Source organism: Geotrypetes seraphini, chromosome 3 (genome assembly GCF_902459505.1).
Source record: "Geotrypetes seraphini chromosome 3, aGeoSer1.1, whole genome shotgun sequence".
In the NCBI taxonomy this organism is placed as follows: domain Eukaryota; kingdom Metazoa; phylum Chordata; class Amphibia; order Gymnophiona; family Dermophiidae; genus Geotrypetes; species Geotrypetes seraphini.
The window spans coordinates 267,920,460-267,941,781 of record NC_047086.1 but is presented as its reverse complement, the minus strand read 5'-3'; the positions used below and the strand labels follow the sequence as shown (position 1 = coordinate 267,941,781).

Genomic DNA, 21,322 nt, shown 5'->3' with positions numbered 1-21,322 from the left:
GACCATTGTATCTTTGGGAAGGTATTCCAGATCCTGTCTGCTGGTATTGCTTCGTCTACTGTGGGATTGATTTGTATTTCTTCTAAGTTGGTTCGTGAGTTGTTGAATGTGGATCTGGTTGTGATGATTTTGTTTTTGAAATAGTCCGCTAATTGGGTGGCTGTGGGAGTTTGGTTTCCTTGGGTGGCGAGAAATGGTTTGGTTTTCTATATTACCTTACCAGGAAGCATAAAACTTTCTGCATGCTCTCAATATGAGTGTTTCCTTATCTGTCAAACTCATACTCTAGCTAATAAACCCAAGAGCAATAAGAAAGTTAGTGACTGTAGAAAAATCTACATCCAACTGAAATTTCTTTTTTTTAATGTTTGCATATATCAAAGAAGTACACCCTTGTTTATTTGAGTCAGAGGGCTACATCATCAGTATCCAGTGTGCTGTGCCATTACACGTTTCAGACAAAGGACAGAATCCCCCATTCCCTTCCCTCTGCTGGAAAGGAATGCCTGGAAAGATTATAACAATAAAATTCTGCAATAGTTATAATTGCCTAACCCCAAATATTCCAGTACAACCTATTTGATTTAATCCCAGGACAAGCAAGCAGCATAACTCACATGTGGGTAACGTCATCCACAGAGCCCCGATACGGACAGCTTTAAAAGTGTATCGCCACTTTTAGAAAGTTTGTGACTGGCCACATTGTGCATGGCTCCTCAGTTCTTAGTTTTCTGTGGAGCTAAGAAGTTGTGTATTTTGAATGTCATTCAAACTTTGCCTTTTTGCTTTCCCGCTCTTGTGTATTTTTTTTCTTTGTTCTCCTCTTCTCCCGCTTTATTTTTTTCCTTTTATTAAAAAAATAAAGGGCAGTTATTTTGCTGGCAGGGCCTATTTTTCTGTCTCAGTTTAATTTGACTGAGGCGGTTTTCCCATCAATGTTCCACCCATTGACGGGATTTAAGAAGTGCGGCAGGTGCCAACGGCACATATCTCTCACGACCCCCATTGTTGGTGTTTGTAGTGCCTTGGCCCAGAACATTATGTAGAGTCCTATGGGTGTTGTTTTTCGCTTTAGAAATGTACTATCAAAAGCCGCAAACTGCAGCAAGAAAAGTTATTTGGCACCAGCATGGACATCAAAAAGGCATCTCAGCCATCGACATCGAAGGCGCCAACATCGACACCGGTGTTGGAAGACATCACTCCCTCTGGTAAGCCAGTTAAGAAGCCACTAGCTTCTCAGTCGCAGGCCACTATGGCATCGAATCCAGTCATGCTGGACAAGTGGCGACTTCTCTCTCTTACGACTCACCTCTTATACATCGAGGATTGCTTCATCATCAGAATCACCCTCTCTGGTACCAGTGCTTTCTTTTCAGGAAAAGCTAGATGCGCTCTTCCACTTAGAATTTGGTAACATGACCCTGACACCAACTACTTCGGTATCGGCTCGGCCTGAGCATGATACCACAAGGTCTTCCGATACTGCCATTGGCTCTTTGGTACTGCATCAAAGCACCTCTCAACACCGATCATCTTGGCGATCCTGCACTGCATCTGCTCATCATTCAAGTTCATCGAGGCATCATCAATCATCTCGCCATTCTCTTTCTAACAAATGCTCTTCCAAGAAGAAACACCGTTCTGCACCTTTTACTGAGCGCCACAGGTCTCTGACACCAACTCCGTATAAGAAACATCATTTTTCTGAATATGCTTTTAAGCACACTGACTTTGTCCAGAAATAACTGTCTCCCGGAATGTGCTTCTAAGCGTCCATGGTCACTAACTCCGACTTCAACTTCGTCATCAGACGGACACTGGTCCAAGCGCAATCCAAGATTGATTGGGCTAATATCCCATGCTTAGGGGATGAACTTTTGGGGACTATATTGAAAATGTCACCCAAAAAGCTCATTGACCATGAGAAACATTGGAATGCTTTGGTCAAATCCAAAACAAAACCAGCTGCTGCAAAATCCTTTAAACCTTCCTCTTCTTGTCAGAGGCATTTTTCAACTAAACCTTCTGCTCCTATTAGACTGCAGCAGAAGAAACAGAAACAGCAGCGTACTCCAAAATCTCAACCATCAGCTCCTCCAAAGTCTACTCAGGGCCAGATTCTGTATATGATGCCCAGTCTCAGAAGCTGATGGGCGTCCTATACAGAATCTTCCATGTTACAGACGCCAGTTAGATAATCAGGTTCACTGTAGGCACTGTAGGAACTTATCACGGCAAGGGATCTCCTGTGACAAACCCAAGTCCGTTTCAGGTTTTTCCTATGACAAATCCAAGTCCAGTCCGGGTTTTGCCACAGGGAATAGGAAAAGATACAGTATACTCCGTTGTAAAAGGGCTGAAGAGGTAGAAGCCTCATCTGTGGATTTGTCTGACTACTGCTCAGACCTGGAAGTGGAGTCAGATGAGGCAGAGTAGGAAAGGCTTAAACAGAAAAGCTACACACAGGTTAGGCAGATGCCCAAGTCTGTTAGAGGATTACTTCCTTTCCAGCAGCCTGTCCAGGCAAGGGTTAAGGCTGGAAAGGGTCCTGCACTTAGGCAGATAGAATAAGCCTGTGTTTGGAAGGCCCCTCTCCCACTGAGGCTGAGTGGGAGTGTCCCTTCCCAGCTTAAAACGGGACAGTTGAGAACTCAGAGGGGGGAAGCAGCCTGGAGGCAAACAGGAGAGATTCTTCCACTCTCTCCACACCCCGAGGAGGCTGGAGACTGGCAAATGTTGGACATGGAGGAGCTTACTGCTGACCCATGGAGTGAGGAAGGAACCCAGGGGAACCCATGGAAATCCAGGAGAGTCTGGTAGGACTGGAGGAGGTGCCCATGGACATTGATAAGTTGTAAGGGGATGCGTATTGCTTGTGTCCACAGTAGTGAAGCTACCAGTTATGCCAGGGATAGATTGAAGGGGAATTGTATGTCTCTCCCTTCTGATAACGAACTGTTAATTGCTGCTTGAAAGCTTTAGCTGTGAAGCTAGCAAACGTTTTGGCATTTTTTTTCCTCTCTGCTAGCAGCCAAGCTGAGCCAGAGTGTTCTTCCTCACAGCTGTGCATAATTGATTACTTGAACGGCACAGCAGGGAGCTGTGCTGAGAGCCTGCACTTCCCCAGAGCTGAGTGTACCTTTTGAATTCTATGCTAAGGAAGAAAATACGTTTTACAGAACTACAGTAGGTGATAAGCCACGTTAGGCTGTGAAAACCAGGTGACATGCTGGCCAGGTTTCTTGTAGAGAGTTGCGCGGGGACAGAAATCCCACCCGTCCCCACCCGTCCCCGCCAAAGTCCCACCCGTCCCCACCCGTCCCCGTGAGGAATCCCACCCGTCCCCACCCGTCCCCGTGAGGAATCCCTTCGTCCCCACCCGTCCCCGCGAGGAATCCCCTCCGTCCCCACCCGTCCCCGCGAGGAATCCCCTCCGTCCCCGCCCGTCCATATAAACTTCAGAAATAGTTATTTCATTTAATTATGCTACTGAATTAAAGGCTCTGGTAGAAACCCCTTTACAAATAAGCAAAAAGACTTTATTAATTTGAAAATATTAATTGGGAAGAATACATACTTTGCAAATGGGTTTCTACCAGAGCCTCTAATGTTTATAAATTTTTATCAACACAACTAATATACTACTTTATCCTGAAGCAAAATTAAAAAAAAGAAATATAATTCTTTTCCTACCTTTGTTGCCTGGTTTCTGCTTTCCTCATGTTCTCATTCAATTCCATCCATCCACTGTCTCTCTTCCTTCTGCATCTTCCATTTGCTCTGTTACTGTGCCTCTCCCTTTCTTCCCCCTTCCAAATTGGTCTGGCACCCATCTTCCTCTCTCCACTCCCCCCATAGTCTGGCATCTGTCTTCTTCCCTGCCAGCGTCTTCTCCCTACTCTCTCTTCCCCATTTCCTTTCAGCGTCCTTCTCCCCCCATCTTCTCCATGTCCTGTCAGCATCCTTCTCCCCCCTCTGTCTTCCACATGTGCTTTCAGTGTCCTTCTCCCCCCTCTGCTTCCCCATGTCCTTTCAACGTCCTTCTCCCTCTCTGTCTTCCCCATGGCCTTTCAGCGTCCTTCTCCACCCCCCCGTCTTCCCCATGTCCTTTCAGCGTCCTTCTCCACCCCTTTGTCTTCCCCATGTGCTTTCAGCATCCTTCTCCCCCTCTGTCTTCCACAAGTGCTTTCAGAGTCCTTCCCCCCCAGCCCTTCCCATGGCCTTTCAGCGTCCTTCTCCATCCCTTTGTCTTCCCCATGTCCTTTCAGCGTCCTTCTCCACCCCTTTGTCTTCCCCATGTGCTTTCAGCATCCTTCTCCCCCCTCTGTCTTCCACAAGTGCTTTCAGAGTCTTTCCCCCCCCCGCCCTTCCCATGGCCTTTCAGCGTCCTTCTCCACCCCTTTGTATTCCCCATGTGCTTTCAGCGTCCTTCTCCCTCCTCTGTCTTCAAGTGCTTTCAGAGTCCTTCCCCCCCCTCCTCCCGTCTTCCCCATGGCCTTTCAGCGTCCTTCTCCCCACTCCTTCTCTACCGCCCCGGGTGCAGCACAGCCGGCCAGGTCCCCTTACTTTTGTGGCACTTCCCCGACCGACTGACAACAGCCCCGGTCCGACAAACCTCCCTGCCCTTAACTGCGAATCTAAATTACCTTATTACAGCTGCTGTAAGAAGATAATTTAGATTCGCGGCTACAGGGCAGGGAGGATTGTCGGACCGGGGCTGTTGTCGGTCGGTCGGGGAAGTGCCACAAAAGTAAGGGGACCTGGCCGGCTGTGCTGCAACTGGGGCGGGGTGTGGCGGGGCGGACCGCCCCCTCCCTTGGTAGCCACTCGAACCGCGAGGCTACTCTCCTCCTTACCTGCACTGCCTGCAGTGGGGACACCCACTAGGGTCACGGGGATCCCGTGGGGACGCCTCCGAGGGTCGCGGGGTTCCTGCGGGGCTGGATGTACTAAGTCGCACGCGGCTTTTCTCCCTACATGCTCTGCTTGCAGCACAGAGCCGAATGGAAGTCTTCCCGACATCAGTGCTGACGTCGGAGGGGAGGGAGGGCTTAAACAAAGCCCTCCCTCCCTCCGACGTCAGCGCTGACGTCAGGAAGACTTCCGTTCGGCTCTGTACTGCAGGCAGGGCAGGTAAGGAGAAGGAGAGTAGAGTAGCCTCGCGGCTCGAGTGGCTACCAAGGGAGGGGGGCGGGCCGCCCCGGTGCAGCACAGCCGGCCAGGTCCCCTGTAAGAAGGAAATTTAGATTAGCGGTTAAGGGCAGGGAGGTTTGTCAGACCGGGGCTGTTGTCGGTTGGTCGGTCAGGGAAGCGCCACAAAAGTAAGGGGACCTGGCCGGCTGTGCTGCACCCGGGGCGGGAGAGAAGGAGGGGGGAGAAGGATGCTGAAAGCACTGGGGAAGACAAAGGGGTGGAGAAGGACGCTGAAAGGACATGGGGAAGGCGTGGGGGTGGGTGGAGAAGGACGCTGAAAGGCAATGGGGAAGACAGAGAGGGAGAAGGACGCTGAAAGGACATGGGGAAGACAGAGGGGGAGAAGGACACTGAAAGCACATGTGGAAGACAGAGGGGGGAGAAGGATGCTGACAGGACATGGGGAAGATGGGGGGGAGAAGGACGCTGAAAGGAAATGGGGAAGAGAGAGTGGGGAGAAAACGCTGGCAGGGAAGAAGACAGAGATGCCAAACTATGGGGGGAGCGGAGGGAAGAAGATGGGTGCCAGACCAATTTGGAAGGGGGGAGAAAGGGAGAGGCACAGTAACAGAGCAAATGAAAGACGCAGAAGGAAGAGAGACAGTGGATGGAAGGAATTGAATGAGCATGAGGAAAGCAGAAACCAGGCAACAAAGGTAGGAAAAGAATTCTATTTCTTTTTTTTTTTGCTTCAGGATAAAGTAGTATATTAGTTGTGTTGATAAAAATTTATAAACAAAAGAGGCTCTGGTAGAAACCCGTTTACAAAGTGTGTATTCTTCCCAATTAATATTTGCAAATTAATAAAGTCTTTTTGCTTATTTGTAAATGGGTTTCTACCAGAGCCTTTAATTCAGTAGCATAATTAAATGAAATAACTATTTCTGAAGTTTATAGGAAAGGGCGGGGACGGAGGGGATTCCTCACGGGGACGGGTGGGGACGGGTGGGATTTCTGTCCCCGCGCAACTCTCTAGTTCAGAGGCAGTGGAACTGTATGTTAAGGTGGGACACACCCAAAAACCTGGACACTGGATTTCTTTGAAAGTTTTGCTCTGTTTGAACAGCTTGTGTTTTGCCTCATCGTTTTGAGTGCTTGTTTTGAGGTCTGCTGAGCTGAAGCATTTTTCCTTTTGTTCAATGCAACCAGTTAACATAATAAAACCTTGGTTTGATTATATTCTGCCTCAGTCTCTTGCCTTGCATGCCCTTATTAGGCTGTTCATAAGCCAAGCAAAGTCCTGAAGGGTCCTTCAGTAGTGAGGGACATGTCGGGCCAAAGTCTTGTGTCACGATCCTGGGGCTCACAACGCAGCGCCAGAGCGCGGGTGTGACACTCCCTGCCATGATAAGTTTAGCAGCTGCACTTGCAGCCACCAGTCCCCCCCCTGAATGAACGTGGCAGGAGGGATGCCCAGTCCCTCCTGTCTGAAACACCCCCCACCCTCCCTGAACACAGCAGGAGGGATGCCCAAACCCTCCTGCCCGAAGCACCCCCACCCGCACCTCCCACCGCCCTCCTTGAAGATTGCTGGCAGGAGGGTGCCCAATCCCCCCTGCTGGAACACCCCACCCCCAAATGAAACTGGCAGGATAGTGCCTAATCCCCTCTGCTGGAAACCCCACACCATAGATATCCTGACGCTGGGGGGCCCCCCATGCATGCCACCCTCCCTAACCCCTCCCCGGACCTCTTCTAACCTTATAATGTTGGCTGGACAGATGGGTCTTCCATCTCAGCCAGGAACATGATGGTTCTCCTGGGCCATATGGCCTTCACAGTCTATGTAACTCCATTTGTGAGGCTTTATTTACAGATGCCTCAAAAGTCTCTAGCATCTCAGTGGTCTCAAGCCCTCAATCCTCTTTTGCAGCACATTACAGTCACGTCATCTCTTTGACGATTGCTACAGTGGTGGATGAACTCGTCTAATCTTTCCACGGACTTGTCCACTTCTGCTTGGGCAGCTCATTTTGACACACTTCACACTCAAGGTCACTGGTCTCACCTGTGTACGTCCCAGTTTAGCAGGAACTTGTCCAGCTTAGTCTTGAAACCCTGGAGGGTGTTTTCCCCTACAATAGACTCCGGGAGAGTGTTCCAGCTCTCCACCATTCTCTGGGTAAAGAAGAACTTCCTTACGTTTGTACGGAATCTATCCCCTTTCAACTTTAGAGAGTGCCCTCTCGTTCTCCCTACCTTGGAGAGTGTGAACAATCTGTCTTTAGCTACTAATTCTATTCCCTTCAGTATTTTGAATGTTTTGATCATGTCTCCTCTCTGTCTCCTCTTTTCAAGGCAGAATAGGCCCAGTTTCTCTAATCTCTCACTATATGACAACTCCTCCAGCTCCTTAACCACTTTAGTCGCTTTTCTCTGGACCCTTTCGAGTAGTACCGTGTCTTTCTTCATGTACAGCGACCAGTGCTGAACGCAAGTTCTCTCCTTCTTTGTCAGAAGACCCAGAAGATCTGGCAACGGACAATTGCTCGCAACATCTTCCTCAAAGCAATCAAGAGAAATAGAATTCATTGGCAGTCAAATTCAGCAGAATTCTTCAACCTCACGAATGGATGATCAACTCTCCAGTTCTTCATCAGATTTTTTCTCAATGGGGAACTCCTCACCTGTTTGCGTCCCCTCTAAACCAGTGTTCTTCAACCTTTTTACACATATGGACCGGCGGGGAAAAAAAAATTATTTTGTGGACCGGCAAACTACTAGAACTGAAATTTAAAAACCCCGTTTCCGCCCCTTCTCCGCGAGCTCGGTCCTCGCAAACCATCTGATCCCATCCGCACAAGCCTCAGTTATGATTTTATACTAAATGTATTTTATTAAAGTATAAAAAGAAACAATATTCTGTACAATTGTCATTTTATAAATACAAATAATACAGAGCAAGGATTAACAAAACCCCTGTCTCCCCTCCCCTTCACATATATCCCCTCTACTATCAAGAAAACTGAATAAGCAAAATTATTACAGAATGCTACACAGAAATATCATGCTAACAGAATACCGCAGTCACACATAGCAGGAATAGGGTTAGGGGAGTGCAACTAGGGCAACTGCCCCACTGGTCAGAGAGAGCCCTAAGCCACTGCCTGGACTTTGCAGTCCCCAGTTATGTCTAACACCAGCTCTAGCAGGATATATATTTCAAATCTGATATATTCTAATCACAAAATAAAAATAAAATTATTTGTTTCTACCTTTTGTTGTCTCTGGTTTCTGCTTTCATCTTCTTTTCACTGTCTTCCTTCCAGCGTCTGCCCTCTCTGTCTCTTCAATCCAGCATCTGCCCCTTCCATCTACTGTCTGATCTCTCCCCCTTCCATATGGTATTTGTCTTCTTTCTATGCCCCCCTCCCCTTTCCATCCAGCCTATGCCCCTCTCTCCTTTTTACACGATTCATTCCAGCTTCACTGCTCTCTTCATTTTTATCTCTCCTACACCAGATCTAGCATCTTTGTCCCTCTCAATTTCTCTGCTGACCCCCTTCCCATCTCATTCCTGTCTCTCCTTCCCCTCCTCTAATCTCCCTGCAATCTGTTTCCTTCCTGTTTTCTTCTCCCTTCCCTCCTCCCCCTGTCCAGCAGTAACTCTCTTCCCTTTCCTTTCCCTCCTCCCCTCCCAGCAGCATCTCTCCTTCTCCCTCTCCAGGTCCAGTAGCAGCTATCCCTTTTATTTCACCATGCCCAGCAGCTTCCCAGACTCCTTTCCCTCCTCCCCTCCCAGCAGTATCTCTCCTTCTCCCTCTCCAAGTCCAGTAGCAGCTGTCCCTTTTTTTTTTTTTTTTTTTTTTACCATGCCCAGCAGCTTTCTCCCCTCCCAGCAACTCTCCTTACTTGCCAGCGCTGCGATTCAGTAAGGCAGCCTCGGGTCCTTTGTTGGATCGCACCGCATCAGAGGCGGTCCGACTCAGCAAAAGCTCCAAGGCTTCCTTCCTGAATCACTGCGCTTGTAAGGAGAGCTGCTGGGAGGGAAGAAAGCACAGTCTGAGGCTCCCCATTATCTCTCCGGCCCTGCGCAACTACAGCTCCTCGATCTTGCCGGTCCTGTGCGGACCGGCTGCAATTTTCTATGGACCGGCACCGCTCCGCGGACCGGCGGTTGAAGAACTGTGCTCTAAACCACAAGTTACCCCACTTATACTCCAGGCACCTCATCACCTGATTGCGGACGCTTTTCTGCTGGATTGGATGCTCAAGTTTATGCATTTTCTCCAATTCCTCTCGTCCTCAAGACACTTGTCAAACTCAAACAGGAATCACCCAGCATGAATCTTATAGCTCCTTTATGACCCTTCTACTTCAGCTCAGTACCAAGGAGCCAATAACTCTTCCAATCTTCCCCTCTCTTCTCAAGCAGAGTCAAGGATCTCTTCTGCAATCTTTACACCTGACAGCTTGGTACCTCTCAGGCTAAGCTCAGCTGATCTTTACATTTGTCAGACTATCCTCTTCATCTTGGAAGCTTCCAGAAAACCGTCCACACAGCAGTTTTACCATCAAAAATGGACATGGTTATCTTCTTGGTGTACTCTGTATCAGCAGAATCCAAAATCCATCTCTGTTTCTTCAGTATTGGATTATCTACTTCACTTGTCTGACTCTGGCCTTAAATCTTCTTCCATCCGAGTCAGTGCCTTTCATCAACCAGTGGATGACAAACCCCTCACTGCTCATCCTTTAATTTCCAGATTCATGAAGGGTTAAACCACCTCCAGTGGTTTGGGATCTTAATGTGGTTCTTGCTAGATTGATGAAGCCTCCAATGTCTAAAGATTATTTAAAATACCTTACTTAGAAAGTAGTTTATCTTATTTCCCTAACTTCTGCTCAAAGAGTAAAATGAACGCCAAGCGTTAGTAGTGGATCCACCTTTCACAGTGTTCCATCAGTGCACTCATCCAAAGTTCCTACCGAAGGTCATCACTGATTTTCATCTCAATCAATTGTTGTTCCAGTATTCTTCCCTAAGCCTCATTCTCACCCTGGTCAAACGGCTCTTCATACTCTGGACTGCAAACAATCATTGGCTTACAATTTGCATATGAGCTTCTCATTAACTTTTTGTCTCCTTTGACCCAATTTGGGGCATCCCATTTCCAAAAGAGTAATTTCCAATTGGTTGGCTGCTTGCATCTCATTCTGTTATACTCAGGCCGGGCAGTAGCTTTTCTCCGCTCTACTCCTATTGATGAAATCTGTAAAGCTGCTGCAGTTCACACATTCACATCACATTACTGTCTGGAATCTTATTCCAGATGGGATGGTCACTTCGGCCAAGCAATATTGCAAAATTTATTTTCCTAATGGCCAACTCTCCCTCCATCCCATCCTAGTAAGCTAGGGAGCCCCCATGTGAGAATATGCTGCCTGCTTGTCCTGGGATAAAGTACAGTTATTTTCCGTAACAGGTGTTATCCAGAGACAGTAAGCAGATATTCTCAAAACCCACCCACCTCCCCTAGTTGGCTTCTTAGCTGGCTTATTGAACTGAAGAGCCTCGCAGATGGGAAGGCATTCACGCATGTGCAGTGCAGTCTGTCGCAAACTTTCTAAAGTTCTTAAAATGGTGATACACTTTTAAAGCTGTCCATACCGGGGCTCCATGAATGATATCACACACATGTGAAAATATCTGCCTGCTGTCCCTTGATAACATCTGTTATGGTAAGTAACTGTGCTTTATCCCAGGACAAGCAGGCAGCATATAATCAACATGTGGGTGACGTCATCCACAGAGCCCCGTAATGGACAGCCTCGCAAGCAGACTTGCTTGTAGAACTTTCATAGAGTTTGCGAGTGCTGCACGGCGCATGTGCAAGTGCCTTCCCACCGAACGTAGGTCTTGCGTCTCCTGTGAGGTAGCTCAGTTCTCAGATTTCTGCAGAGCCAAGAAGAACCTATTTCTCAGCTCTGCTGATCTTTGAGTTTCGCCTTCTCGCACCGCGGCTTCCTTTTTTCTTTGTTTCTCTTTTATAGTCACTATGCAGCATGTCTCTTTGTTCAAGAAAAAAAAAAGATGTCGGGGCTTGGGCTCAGGCCCTGCCGCCAGCCCTCATATGGCTGCAGCCATATTTTTTTCTATGTCCCAGCCTCTTACCAGTTTTAAGAGGTGTAGCCAGTGTAATCGGGCGATTTCTCTCACCGACCCTACCGTTGGTGTATCAAGTGCTTGGGACCTGATCATTGTCCTGAGTCCTGCCCATGGTGTGTTACCCTTCAAAAACGAGCTCTCCAGAGGCATTGTGCCAAAATCCTGGAGCTCTTTGGTCCTATGGAGGCATTTGCAGTTAAGGCATCAGCCTCGACCCCCGTGGGGGCCTCGTCATCCAAGTCCTCGACCTTGTGCAAGTCACCCTTGTCCTCGAGGGCCTCGTCTGCTTTGCCTCTAAAGGTCTTGTCCTCAGGCAAGTCTCCTCTTTCTCCGCAGGTACACGACCTAAGAAGCCTCCCGCTGAGTCTCAGGCAATCCAGGCAACGAGTACAGTCGTGCCAGCCTCTATGAGAACTCCTCCGAAGCATGCCTCCAAACATAGGAAATACTCATCTTCGAGGTCGCCCTCTATGGAGCGCACTGCTGTACCTTCTAGACCAGAGTCATTGGACTTGGTGCCTGTCTTCGAGGACATGCTGCAAGCCATATTGACCACGCAGCTTACCTCTATTTTAGCCAAGCTTGCTCCTGCCTCGACCCTGCCTTTTGCAAGCCAGCCTGAGCATACCGTCAAGGCACAGTGAGCAAAACCTCTTCGGTCTCGACCTTCGTCCTCCAGCGACTCTTTGCCTCGTCCTTCTAGGTCCAGGTCTCCAGCTACTCAACCTGTTCGAGACGTGATAGAGAAGCCTCGATTGAGGCCTCAATCGAAGCATTCTTTGTCCTCAAGGCACCTGGCTTCGAAGAAGAGTAAAGAGTCTCCTAGGAAGAGTACAGAGTCTCTTATGCCTCGTTCGTCGAGGCCCATCGAGACCCCTTCCAAACCCAGGCATTGGTCTCGAACGCCGAAGCTTTAAACACCTTGTATTTCTCCATCTTGAGGCTCGTCCAGGGCCCAGACTCCTGTCGAGACCATCTACAAGGGATCTTCCTTCGCTTGTCTCTACGAGGCACGAGTCAAGGCTTTAAATTCCTCATACTCCTGTGACTTCTCCATAAAGACTTCTCAAACGAAAGCACTCTCTGACTCCGCCTATATCACACAGCAAAGCTTCTTCTATGACTCTTACGTTGGATACAGACCTCACTTCTCATTACTCCAGGGATGCTTCTCCTCTTATTCAGCAGTGCCTCGGTCTCGCTCCACTTCTCCTCCTGAGGACTCTTAGGCTTCCAAATCCACATCTTATTCAAGATTCATCTTTGACATGAGTAAGGCTCTTCAAATTGATCTTCAATCTGAGTCTAAGCATACTCCTGAGTATTTGGCTGAGATGGAATTGCCACACCCACCAAAGGACACCATGAGGCTTCCTATGAATCCTGTTTTGAAACAAATTTTCTCAGGCAGAGAGGGACGCACGATGGATAAATTTGGACACTGTCTGTATCAAAATTCCATGATGGCAAATAGGATCTTGAATTACAACTTCACGTTCACATCTTACCTGAAGTACAGCATTAAGACCATGCCCTACTTCTTTCCTGATTTGGCTGAACACCGGTTGCCTGTGTTTCAACAACTTCAACAGACCCTCTCAGAAATCCGACTCTTCATGCTTCAAGCCAGTTATGATGCGTCTGAAATGACATCTCGGATCACTGCTTTTGCTGTGGCTATGCGACGTCTGGCTTGGCTATGCATTGTGGATATGGACCCTAACTTGCAGGATCATCTAGCCAAGATAATGAGCTCTTTGACAACTCCATTGAGGCTGCCACCAAGTGTCTCCCAGAGCATGAGTGGTCATTTGCCTCTGATTCGACCTAAGGCTAAACCTCCAGCTTCCAAGCCTTATACAGAATCTACTCTGGCTTTCTCCAGGCCTCCGCCTAGGAAACAACCACAACAGCAGCAGCAACAAAAACCCCAGACACCTGCTGCAGCTAAGCCTGCAGTCTTTCTGACAATCTAAGTCTAAGCATAACGTCCACCTTCATCCATCAGACTTCACTCCTCCCCATAGGAGGTCGGTTCCATCACTTTTACCAACAGTGGGAGCAGATTACATTAGACCTCTGGGTTCTCACCATCATCCGGGAGGGTTACTCACTTCAATTTCTTCAAATTCCACCAGATCTCCCTCCAAGAGAGTTTCCTTCAAACATGTTGCAACTTCCCCTTCTTCTTCAGGAGGCTCAGGTTCTTCTTCACCTCCGGGCTGTCGAGGAGATTCCATTGACCCAACGACAAAGGCTTTTATTCTCGGTATTTTCTAGTCCCAAAGAAGATGGGGGATTTGCGACCTATCCTGGACCTCAGAGCTCTCAACAAATTTCTTGTCAAAGAAAAGTTTTGGATGCTCTCTCTTCCAACTCTGTATCCCTGATGGATCAAGGTGATTAGTTATGCTCCCTAAATCTCAAAGAGGCTTATATTCGTATTCCAATTCATCCAGCCTCTCGCAGATTCCTAAGTTTTTGGGTGGGGAATCTTTATCTTCAGTACCAAGTCCTTCCTTTCGGCCTCGCCTCATCTCCCAGAGTCTTCACAAAATGCCTGGTGGTGGTGGCTGCAGCCCTGCGGACACAGGGTTTTCAAGTTTTTCCATATCTGGATGACTGGCTCATCAAAGCATCATCTCAACAGGAGGTTATTGTAGTGACCCAACGGACTATAGCATTTCTCCAAAGTCTTGGGTTCAAAATCAATTTTCCAAAGTCCCAGTTACATCCCTCCCAAACTCTACAGTTTATTGGAGTCATACTCAACACTATTCAACTCAGAGCATTCCTGCCTCAATCACGTCAGGATACTCTCATTCACCTTTGTCAGTGAGCGTCTTCCCTAATGTCAATCTTGGCAAGACAAATGATGGTTCTTCTCGGTCGCATGGCCTCTACAGTTCAAGTGATTCCTTTTGCCAGACTTCCTCAGAATTCCTCAGTGGACCCTGGCATCTCAGTGGCAGCAAGCTTCCAACCCAGTCTCTCAACACATTACAGTGACTCCTTTGTTCAGTCTCTCCACTGGTGGATGCTCTCTTCCAATCTTTCCAGAAGTTTGCTATTTCACACACACTCATCATAAGGTTCTCATGACAGATTCCTTGGCCCACGCTTGGGGGGGCTCATCTCTATGGTCTCCGTACTCAAGGCCATTGGTCCAGCACGGATAGTCAGTGTCGCATCAATCTCAGAGCGATTTTCAATGCTCTCAAAGCTTTTCAGCACCTTCTTCATAACCAGGTAGTCCTCATTCGAACAGACAACCAAGTCACCATGTACTATGTCATCAAGCAAGTCACCATGTACTATGTCATCAAGCAGGGAGGAACAGGATCTCTCCCTCTTTCTCCGGAAGCTCTAAAGCTTTGGAATTGGGCAATCCTTCACAATACTTTCCTGCGAGCTGTCTACATCTAAGGACAGCAAAACTGTCTGGCGGACAAATTGAGTTGTCTTCTACAACCTCACGAATGGACACTCAATTCCTCACCTCTCCATCACATTTTTGCTCAATGGGGAACTCCTCAGATAGATCTCTTTGCGCCTCCCCATAACAACAAACTGCCTCAGTTCTGCTCCAGGATATACTCGCCTCACCACCTCGAGGCAGATGCTTTCCTTCTGGAATGGACAAATCAGTTTCTCTATGCATTCCTTCCATTCCCTCTGATTCTCTTGCCAAACTCAAGAAGCATGCCACCATGATTCTGATAGCTGCTCAGTGGCCCAGACAACCTTGGTTCTATCTCCTTCTACTTCAACTCAGCAGCAGGGAGCCTGTACTTCTACCAATATTTCCCTCTCTGCTTACACAGAGTCAAGGGTCTCTGCTTCATCCCAACTTGCAGTCTTTACACCTAACAGCTTGGTACCTCTCAACCTAACTGCCACTCTACAGTTCTCTCAATCTGTACAAGACATTCTGGAGGCTTCCAGGAAGCCATCCATTAGGCAGTGTTGCATCCAGAAATGTACTAGATTCTCTACTTGGTGTACTACTCATCACAAGGAGCCACAATCTACTTCCTTGTCTTCAGTTTTGGATTACCTGCTGCACTTATCTCACTCTGGCCTCAAATCCACATCTATTAGAGTCCACCTAAGTGCCATTGTGAGGCCTACAGGGAGCATCCCCCTATTCACAAAGCTACAGGAAGGATTGGTTAACTTACAACTAGTAAACTACCTAGACAAATTTAACATTCTCAGTGAACACCAATCAGGATTCAGAAAAAGATACAGCACAGAAACAGTAATAGCTTCCATTCTAAATCATCTCTAAGGTCTTTTCAGCAAGGCAAAAGTGTTCTAATCCTACAACTGGACCATAGTAGTGTGTTCGACCTAGTAGACCATGAAATTATGCTAGTATGCCTAGATGCAATGGGGCTCTCGGGAAAGGTAAAGAAATGGTTCCAGGAATTCCTAACAAATAGATCCTACCAAGTAACTAGCAATGGAAATTACTCCAAACCATGGAAAAACCCCTCGGGGGTTCCCCAAGGCTCCCCACTATCTCCCACACTGTTCAACATTTACATCTCATCCTTAGGCCATCTACTACAAAAATTAAACTTAAACCATTACATATACGCAGACGATATATCCATCTTAATCCCCTTAAATGACATAACAAATGAAATTATAGATAACCTCTCTCACACAATGACTGAAATCGAAAAATGGACAACCAACTTCAAACTGAAACTACACACAGAAAAGACAAAAGTCTTCTTGGCAAGCCCCAAGGACAAAATTACCAGAACTTCGCTACAATTAAACAGCCACGAATATCCAATCTCCAAAACTATAAAAATACTAGGTATCACACTAGACACACACTTAACCATGGCTAACCACACGAGCTTAGTGGTGAAGAAATGGTTCTGTACGCTGTGGAAACTTAAGGACCATAAAAAATACTTCGACACAACATCCTTCAGATTACTGATGCAATCTATGATCCTATCAATACTGGACTACTGCAACATCGTTTATCTAGGTATAAAAAAAAAAAGTACAAAAATTAAAAATAGTGCAAAACACTGCAGTTCGCTTGATCTTTGGATTGAGGAAAAATGACCATATTAGCCCTTACTACAAAAAACTTCACTGGTTACCTGTGGAAGCGCGAATACTGTTCAAGTTCGCATGTTCCTGTTTCAAACAGGTTTGGGGACTAGCGCCTTCCTACCTGCTACCTCACTTCACATTACACAACCCCACACGAACAACCAGAAACCAAAACATCTTTGCATACACAAAGATTACAGACTGCAAATACAAATCCTTCTTGGACAGGACCCTCGGTTTCCAAGCAAGCAGACAGCAATCCTGGCTGGAAAACTACATTAATAGAGCCAGGTAGACCTACGGCGCATTCTGAAAATCAATAAAAACCATTCTAGTTAACAAATTCATCTAAATAGATGCCCCTCTCAATGATAATTTCCCCTTGCCAAACTTGATGTAATTTGCTGTCCTTTACCTATTTCTTATGTAACCTTTCACTTCTTGCACTCTGTAATTTGCTGATTGTCCAGCCTTCTTCAGTGTAAACCGCCTAGAAGTCTTTCGACTATGGCAGTATGGAAAAATAAAGTTATTATTATTATTATTGCTTCTTTTCATTATTGAAGGGAAACCCCTGTCTCCTCATCCTGTTGTTTCCAGATTTATGAAAGGACTTTTCAATGTCAACCCACCTCTCAAGCCTCCTCCGGTGGTTTGGGATCTCAATCTTGTTCTTACTCAATTGATGAAGCCTCCATTCGAACCAATAGATTCGGCTCATCTTAAATATCTCACTTGGAAAGTGGTTTTTCTCATTGCATTTATCTCTGCTAGACGAGTCAGTGAGTTCCAAGCTCTAGTGGCAGACTCACCTTTCACAGTTTTCCATCATGACAAGGTGGTCCTCCATACTCATCCAAAATTCTTACCTAAAGTGGTTTCGGAATTTCATCTCAATCAATCCATTGTCCTTCCAGTGTTTTTTCCAAAGCCTCATTCTCATCCTGGAGAAATAGCGCTTCATACTCTGGACTAGCTTTCTACTTGCAACGCACTCAACCTCACAGAACTGCTCCTCAACTTTTCATCTCCTTTGATCCAAACAAGTTGGGGCATCCTGTTTCCAAGCGAATCATCTGCAACTGGATGGCTGCTTGCATCTCTTTCTGCTATGCTCAGGCTGGTCTCCCTCTGTAGGGTCGAGTCACGGGTCATAAAATTAGAGCTATGGCGGCATCTGTTGCTTTCCTCAAATCAACTCCTATTGAGGAAATCTGCAAGGCTGCCACTTGGTCCTCGGTTCATACATTCACCTCTCATTATTGTCTGGATACTTTTTCCAGACGGACGGCCATTTTGGCCAGTCAGCTTTACAACATTTATTCTCCTAAATTGCCAACTCTCCCACTATCCCATTCTGGTTAGCTTGGAGGTCACCCACATGTTGAGAATATGCTGCCTGCTTGTCCTGGGATAAAGCACAGTTACTTACCATAACAGTTGTTATCCAGGGACAGCAGGCAGATATTCTCACAACAAACCTACCTGCCCTGGTTGGCTTCTTAGCTAGCTATCTGAATTGAGGTACCTCACAGGAGACACGTGACCTATGTTTGGCGGGAAGGCACTAGCGCATGCGCAGTGCAGCACTCGCAAACTCTTTGAAAGTTCTACAAGCAAGTCTGCTTGCGAGGCTGTCTGCTACGGGGCTCTGTGGATGACGTCACCCACATGTTGAGAATATCTGCCTGCTGTCCCTGGATAACAACTGTTACGGTAAGTAACTGTGCTTTGTTTTGACAGAGATCAAAGAAATTTGGTCCAGATGAGGTCATGCAATGTAAAACTTCATTCACTCACAGAACAGGCAAAACAGATTTAGGGGGACACGATATTGATGAAACAATATACTATAACAATTAATCCTGCACCATATTGGTACTTCCAATCAAATAAATGCAAAAAAACAAATTTAAAATTCCTTTAATAAGCAGATTCAATGAAAAAATACATATTAAATACAAATCATACTATTTGCAACTTGAATTAGTATACACACAAGTACATTATTCTAGGTTACAAGGTTCTGGAATGAAATTGTTTTTCTCAATCTGCAGTATGCATACCCCAGGGGGTACATGGGCCACCTGTTGGGGGTATGCAGGCTGGCCGCCGCCCAGGATCTCTCCCTCCCTCACTGAAGCCACCCTCGCTGCTGCCACCGATTTCTCTCTGCATCCCTGCCCCACCCACAAAGCTGCCATGCTCCATTCTTCTCCTCCCTTCCTCCCCCACCGACCTTGCCATGCTCCATTCCCCCGCCACCGCCACAGCAGCAACAGAGACAGGCCAGGCACATTCAGCGATTGCACAAGCTGCCAGCCCACAATTCTGATGTCAGAGAGGATGTTCCGGGTCATCCAAGCAGCAATTGGCTGGTCCGGAATGTCCTCTCTGATGTCAGAATTGACATTGGGGGGAAGGCTTGTAGACCGGTCACTTGTGCAGTCGCTACACGCGCTTGGCCCATCTCTGTTGCTGCATCGGCAGTGGTGGAGGAATGGAGTGGGGCAGGGTTGGCGGGGAGAGAGTGAGGGAGGAGGGGAAAGTAGCGTGGCAGCTTCAGGGGTGAGGCAGGGAGAAATCAGCAGCTTCAGTGAGGGGAGCAGGCAGCAGATCCCGGGCAGCAGAAATGGAGACACAGAATGGAGAGAGGAAGGGGGCACTAACTTGGGATTGTAATCACCTAATAAAAGCATGGTCTAGGTTAGACGCCAAAAGACTACTGAGCACAAGTGATAAATCAAACTTGTTCAAATCAAAAGGCCTTTACACCAAACAGAAAATAAATCTCACCTGATGACTCCTCTAATAGAATTACCAATGTAAATTTGCACAATATTTGTGCTTTACTGGGGGACATTTCATGAACCCATTTTATAAAGGCGTCTTTTGGACTTCACCTTCATGATTTGTTTTATAGTGATTTCCCACAGTCTTCATGTATACATAATTGGAGTTCTCATAATAAGGATAACAAGATACTGGAAGAAAGTGGTGTTTTATATTTACTAGTAAAGCTAAACAAAATTATTTATACCTCTATATTTCCAAGGAACTGACAGGTTTCTTTCTTATTTTTTTTAAATGTTTCTGGTCAGGATTTCAATTCTAAATGTTTGTCTAATGCACCAGTTTAATAGTTTTAGAACAATGTTTATCCATAAGAGTAGACTTTGTACAGTATTTAACTGAAGAAGATGAAAATTCATATTTCTAAATTATGTTTAAATATCTCTGTTTTGAAGGAGTTTGCTGAGGCCTGTGCAATCACTGATGCCACAGACACTGGCCAGCTCAATGATGCAGGCTCCGAAAAAGACTTTGCTGACAATCAATAGGAAGGAATGATACTTTTACAGGAGAAGATTGATAAGTCTTCTCCATCAATCTGATTGACATTTCCCAAGAACATCCCATCGTAAAAGAATCAAAAGCCAGACATGGCATAAAGTGGATAATTTATCAGCCTGCATTAGGAATGGGCAACTGGAAAAATTTTGTTTAGTTGTGTTTCCATTTTTGCAGTATTCATTTTGTTTTGTCTTTATTTTCATCTGGGGCAATATCGTCAAGTGTGTGCTTCTTTTGCAAATAAGATGCTGTCACTATGTCAACAAACATCCCTGGTTTATATGTTTGATGTTTATTGGGCCTATCCAAAAATTAAATTGATAACTTATCTGTGTAAAGATAAATCTTTTTATACAGCCCACCTCAACAGATAAATACAGATAATACCACTATAGGAACCATGATTTGGATGCCCAGATGTTTTCCCCCCCCCAAAAAAAAGTGATAGCAGTATGAGCAATGATATCAGCCACTATTGAAAGTGTAAATTATAGAATACCATAATGTACGTGTCTCTATAGCAGTCTAGGCACAAATATTTACACCGGCTGTATGGCTAGTATATAGTCATGCCTAAAGGTCTGTGCTGGGACTTCTGCATTTTAACATATTTATCTAGAGATGGGAATAACTAGTGAAGTAATTACATTTTTTCTTGACACAATGTTGTTAAATTGCAAGAGGACTTTAGGAGACTGAGCAACGAAATGGCAGATGATTTTAATATGAGCACGTGCAAATTATGCATATGGGAAAGAAGAACCCAAACCAAGGATAAGGATGTAAGTGTCATTATTGAAGTCCTCTGCTCAGTGCCTAGGGTTGGCTAAGAAAGCAAATAGAATGTTAGGAATGAATAGGAAAGGCTAGGAAAACAAAAATGAGAATGCCTGATATAATTGCACCTCAATTATTGTATGCAATTCTGGTGACCACTTCTCATAAAAGAAACAGTGAGAAAAAGGGAGAGAAAGACGAAAATGAAAAAGGGGATGGATGGAATGACTGCCCTATTTGGAAATAATAGGAAAGGTTGTTGGGCACCAACCTTTAGGTATCAAGCACGCACATATATTTTGGCTATGCACAAATTGATGCCTAAATGAGATGTGCATAGGCATTGGTCACTATTAAAAGTGTAAATTATAGAATATTATAATGTATGTGTCTCTTTTAGCAGTCTAGGTACAAATGTTTACATCAGCTATATGGATTAATAAAATATATGCATGTCTGTCCTGCGATGCCTAAATTGCTGGTATTTGTAAATATCAGGAGAAAGTAGAGATTCATCAAGGAGGCATCACTTTATAAGATTACTATTTACATGTATGAATATAGACCTGTCTATTAAATACCCGTCCCTCCTTTTATTAAATACGACAAGCCAAAATGTCTGCATTGGGCAGTCTGGCATTGATAAAAATTAAAATATGGTGCCTTAGTTGGGAGATAGGAGCTTATTCTATAATGAATCTAGGCACCCAGAGACAGTGGCGTACCAAGGGGGGGGGAGGTCCGCCCTGGGTGCATGCTCCAAGGGGGTACACAGCTGGCTGTAAGGTTAGGAGGGGTTATGTG

At 46.1% G+C, this 21,322-nt stretch overlaps 1 protein-coding gene across 1 annotated transcript in view; it reads left to right on the top strand.

Moving 5' to 3' along the window:
• Positions 1-20,804, top strand: part of PCNX2 (pecanex 2) — a 1,104,481-nt gene extending 1,083,677 nt beyond the window's left edge. Inside the window, 1 exon segment of the mRNA XM_033937641.1 lies at positions 19,636-20,804. Within this exon segment, the coding sequence (XP_033793532.1) occupies positions 19,636-19,728 (93 nt within the window). The 3' untranslated portion in view covers positions 19,729-20,804.
• The last annotated feature ends 518 nt before the right edge of the window (positions 20,805-21,322 follow it).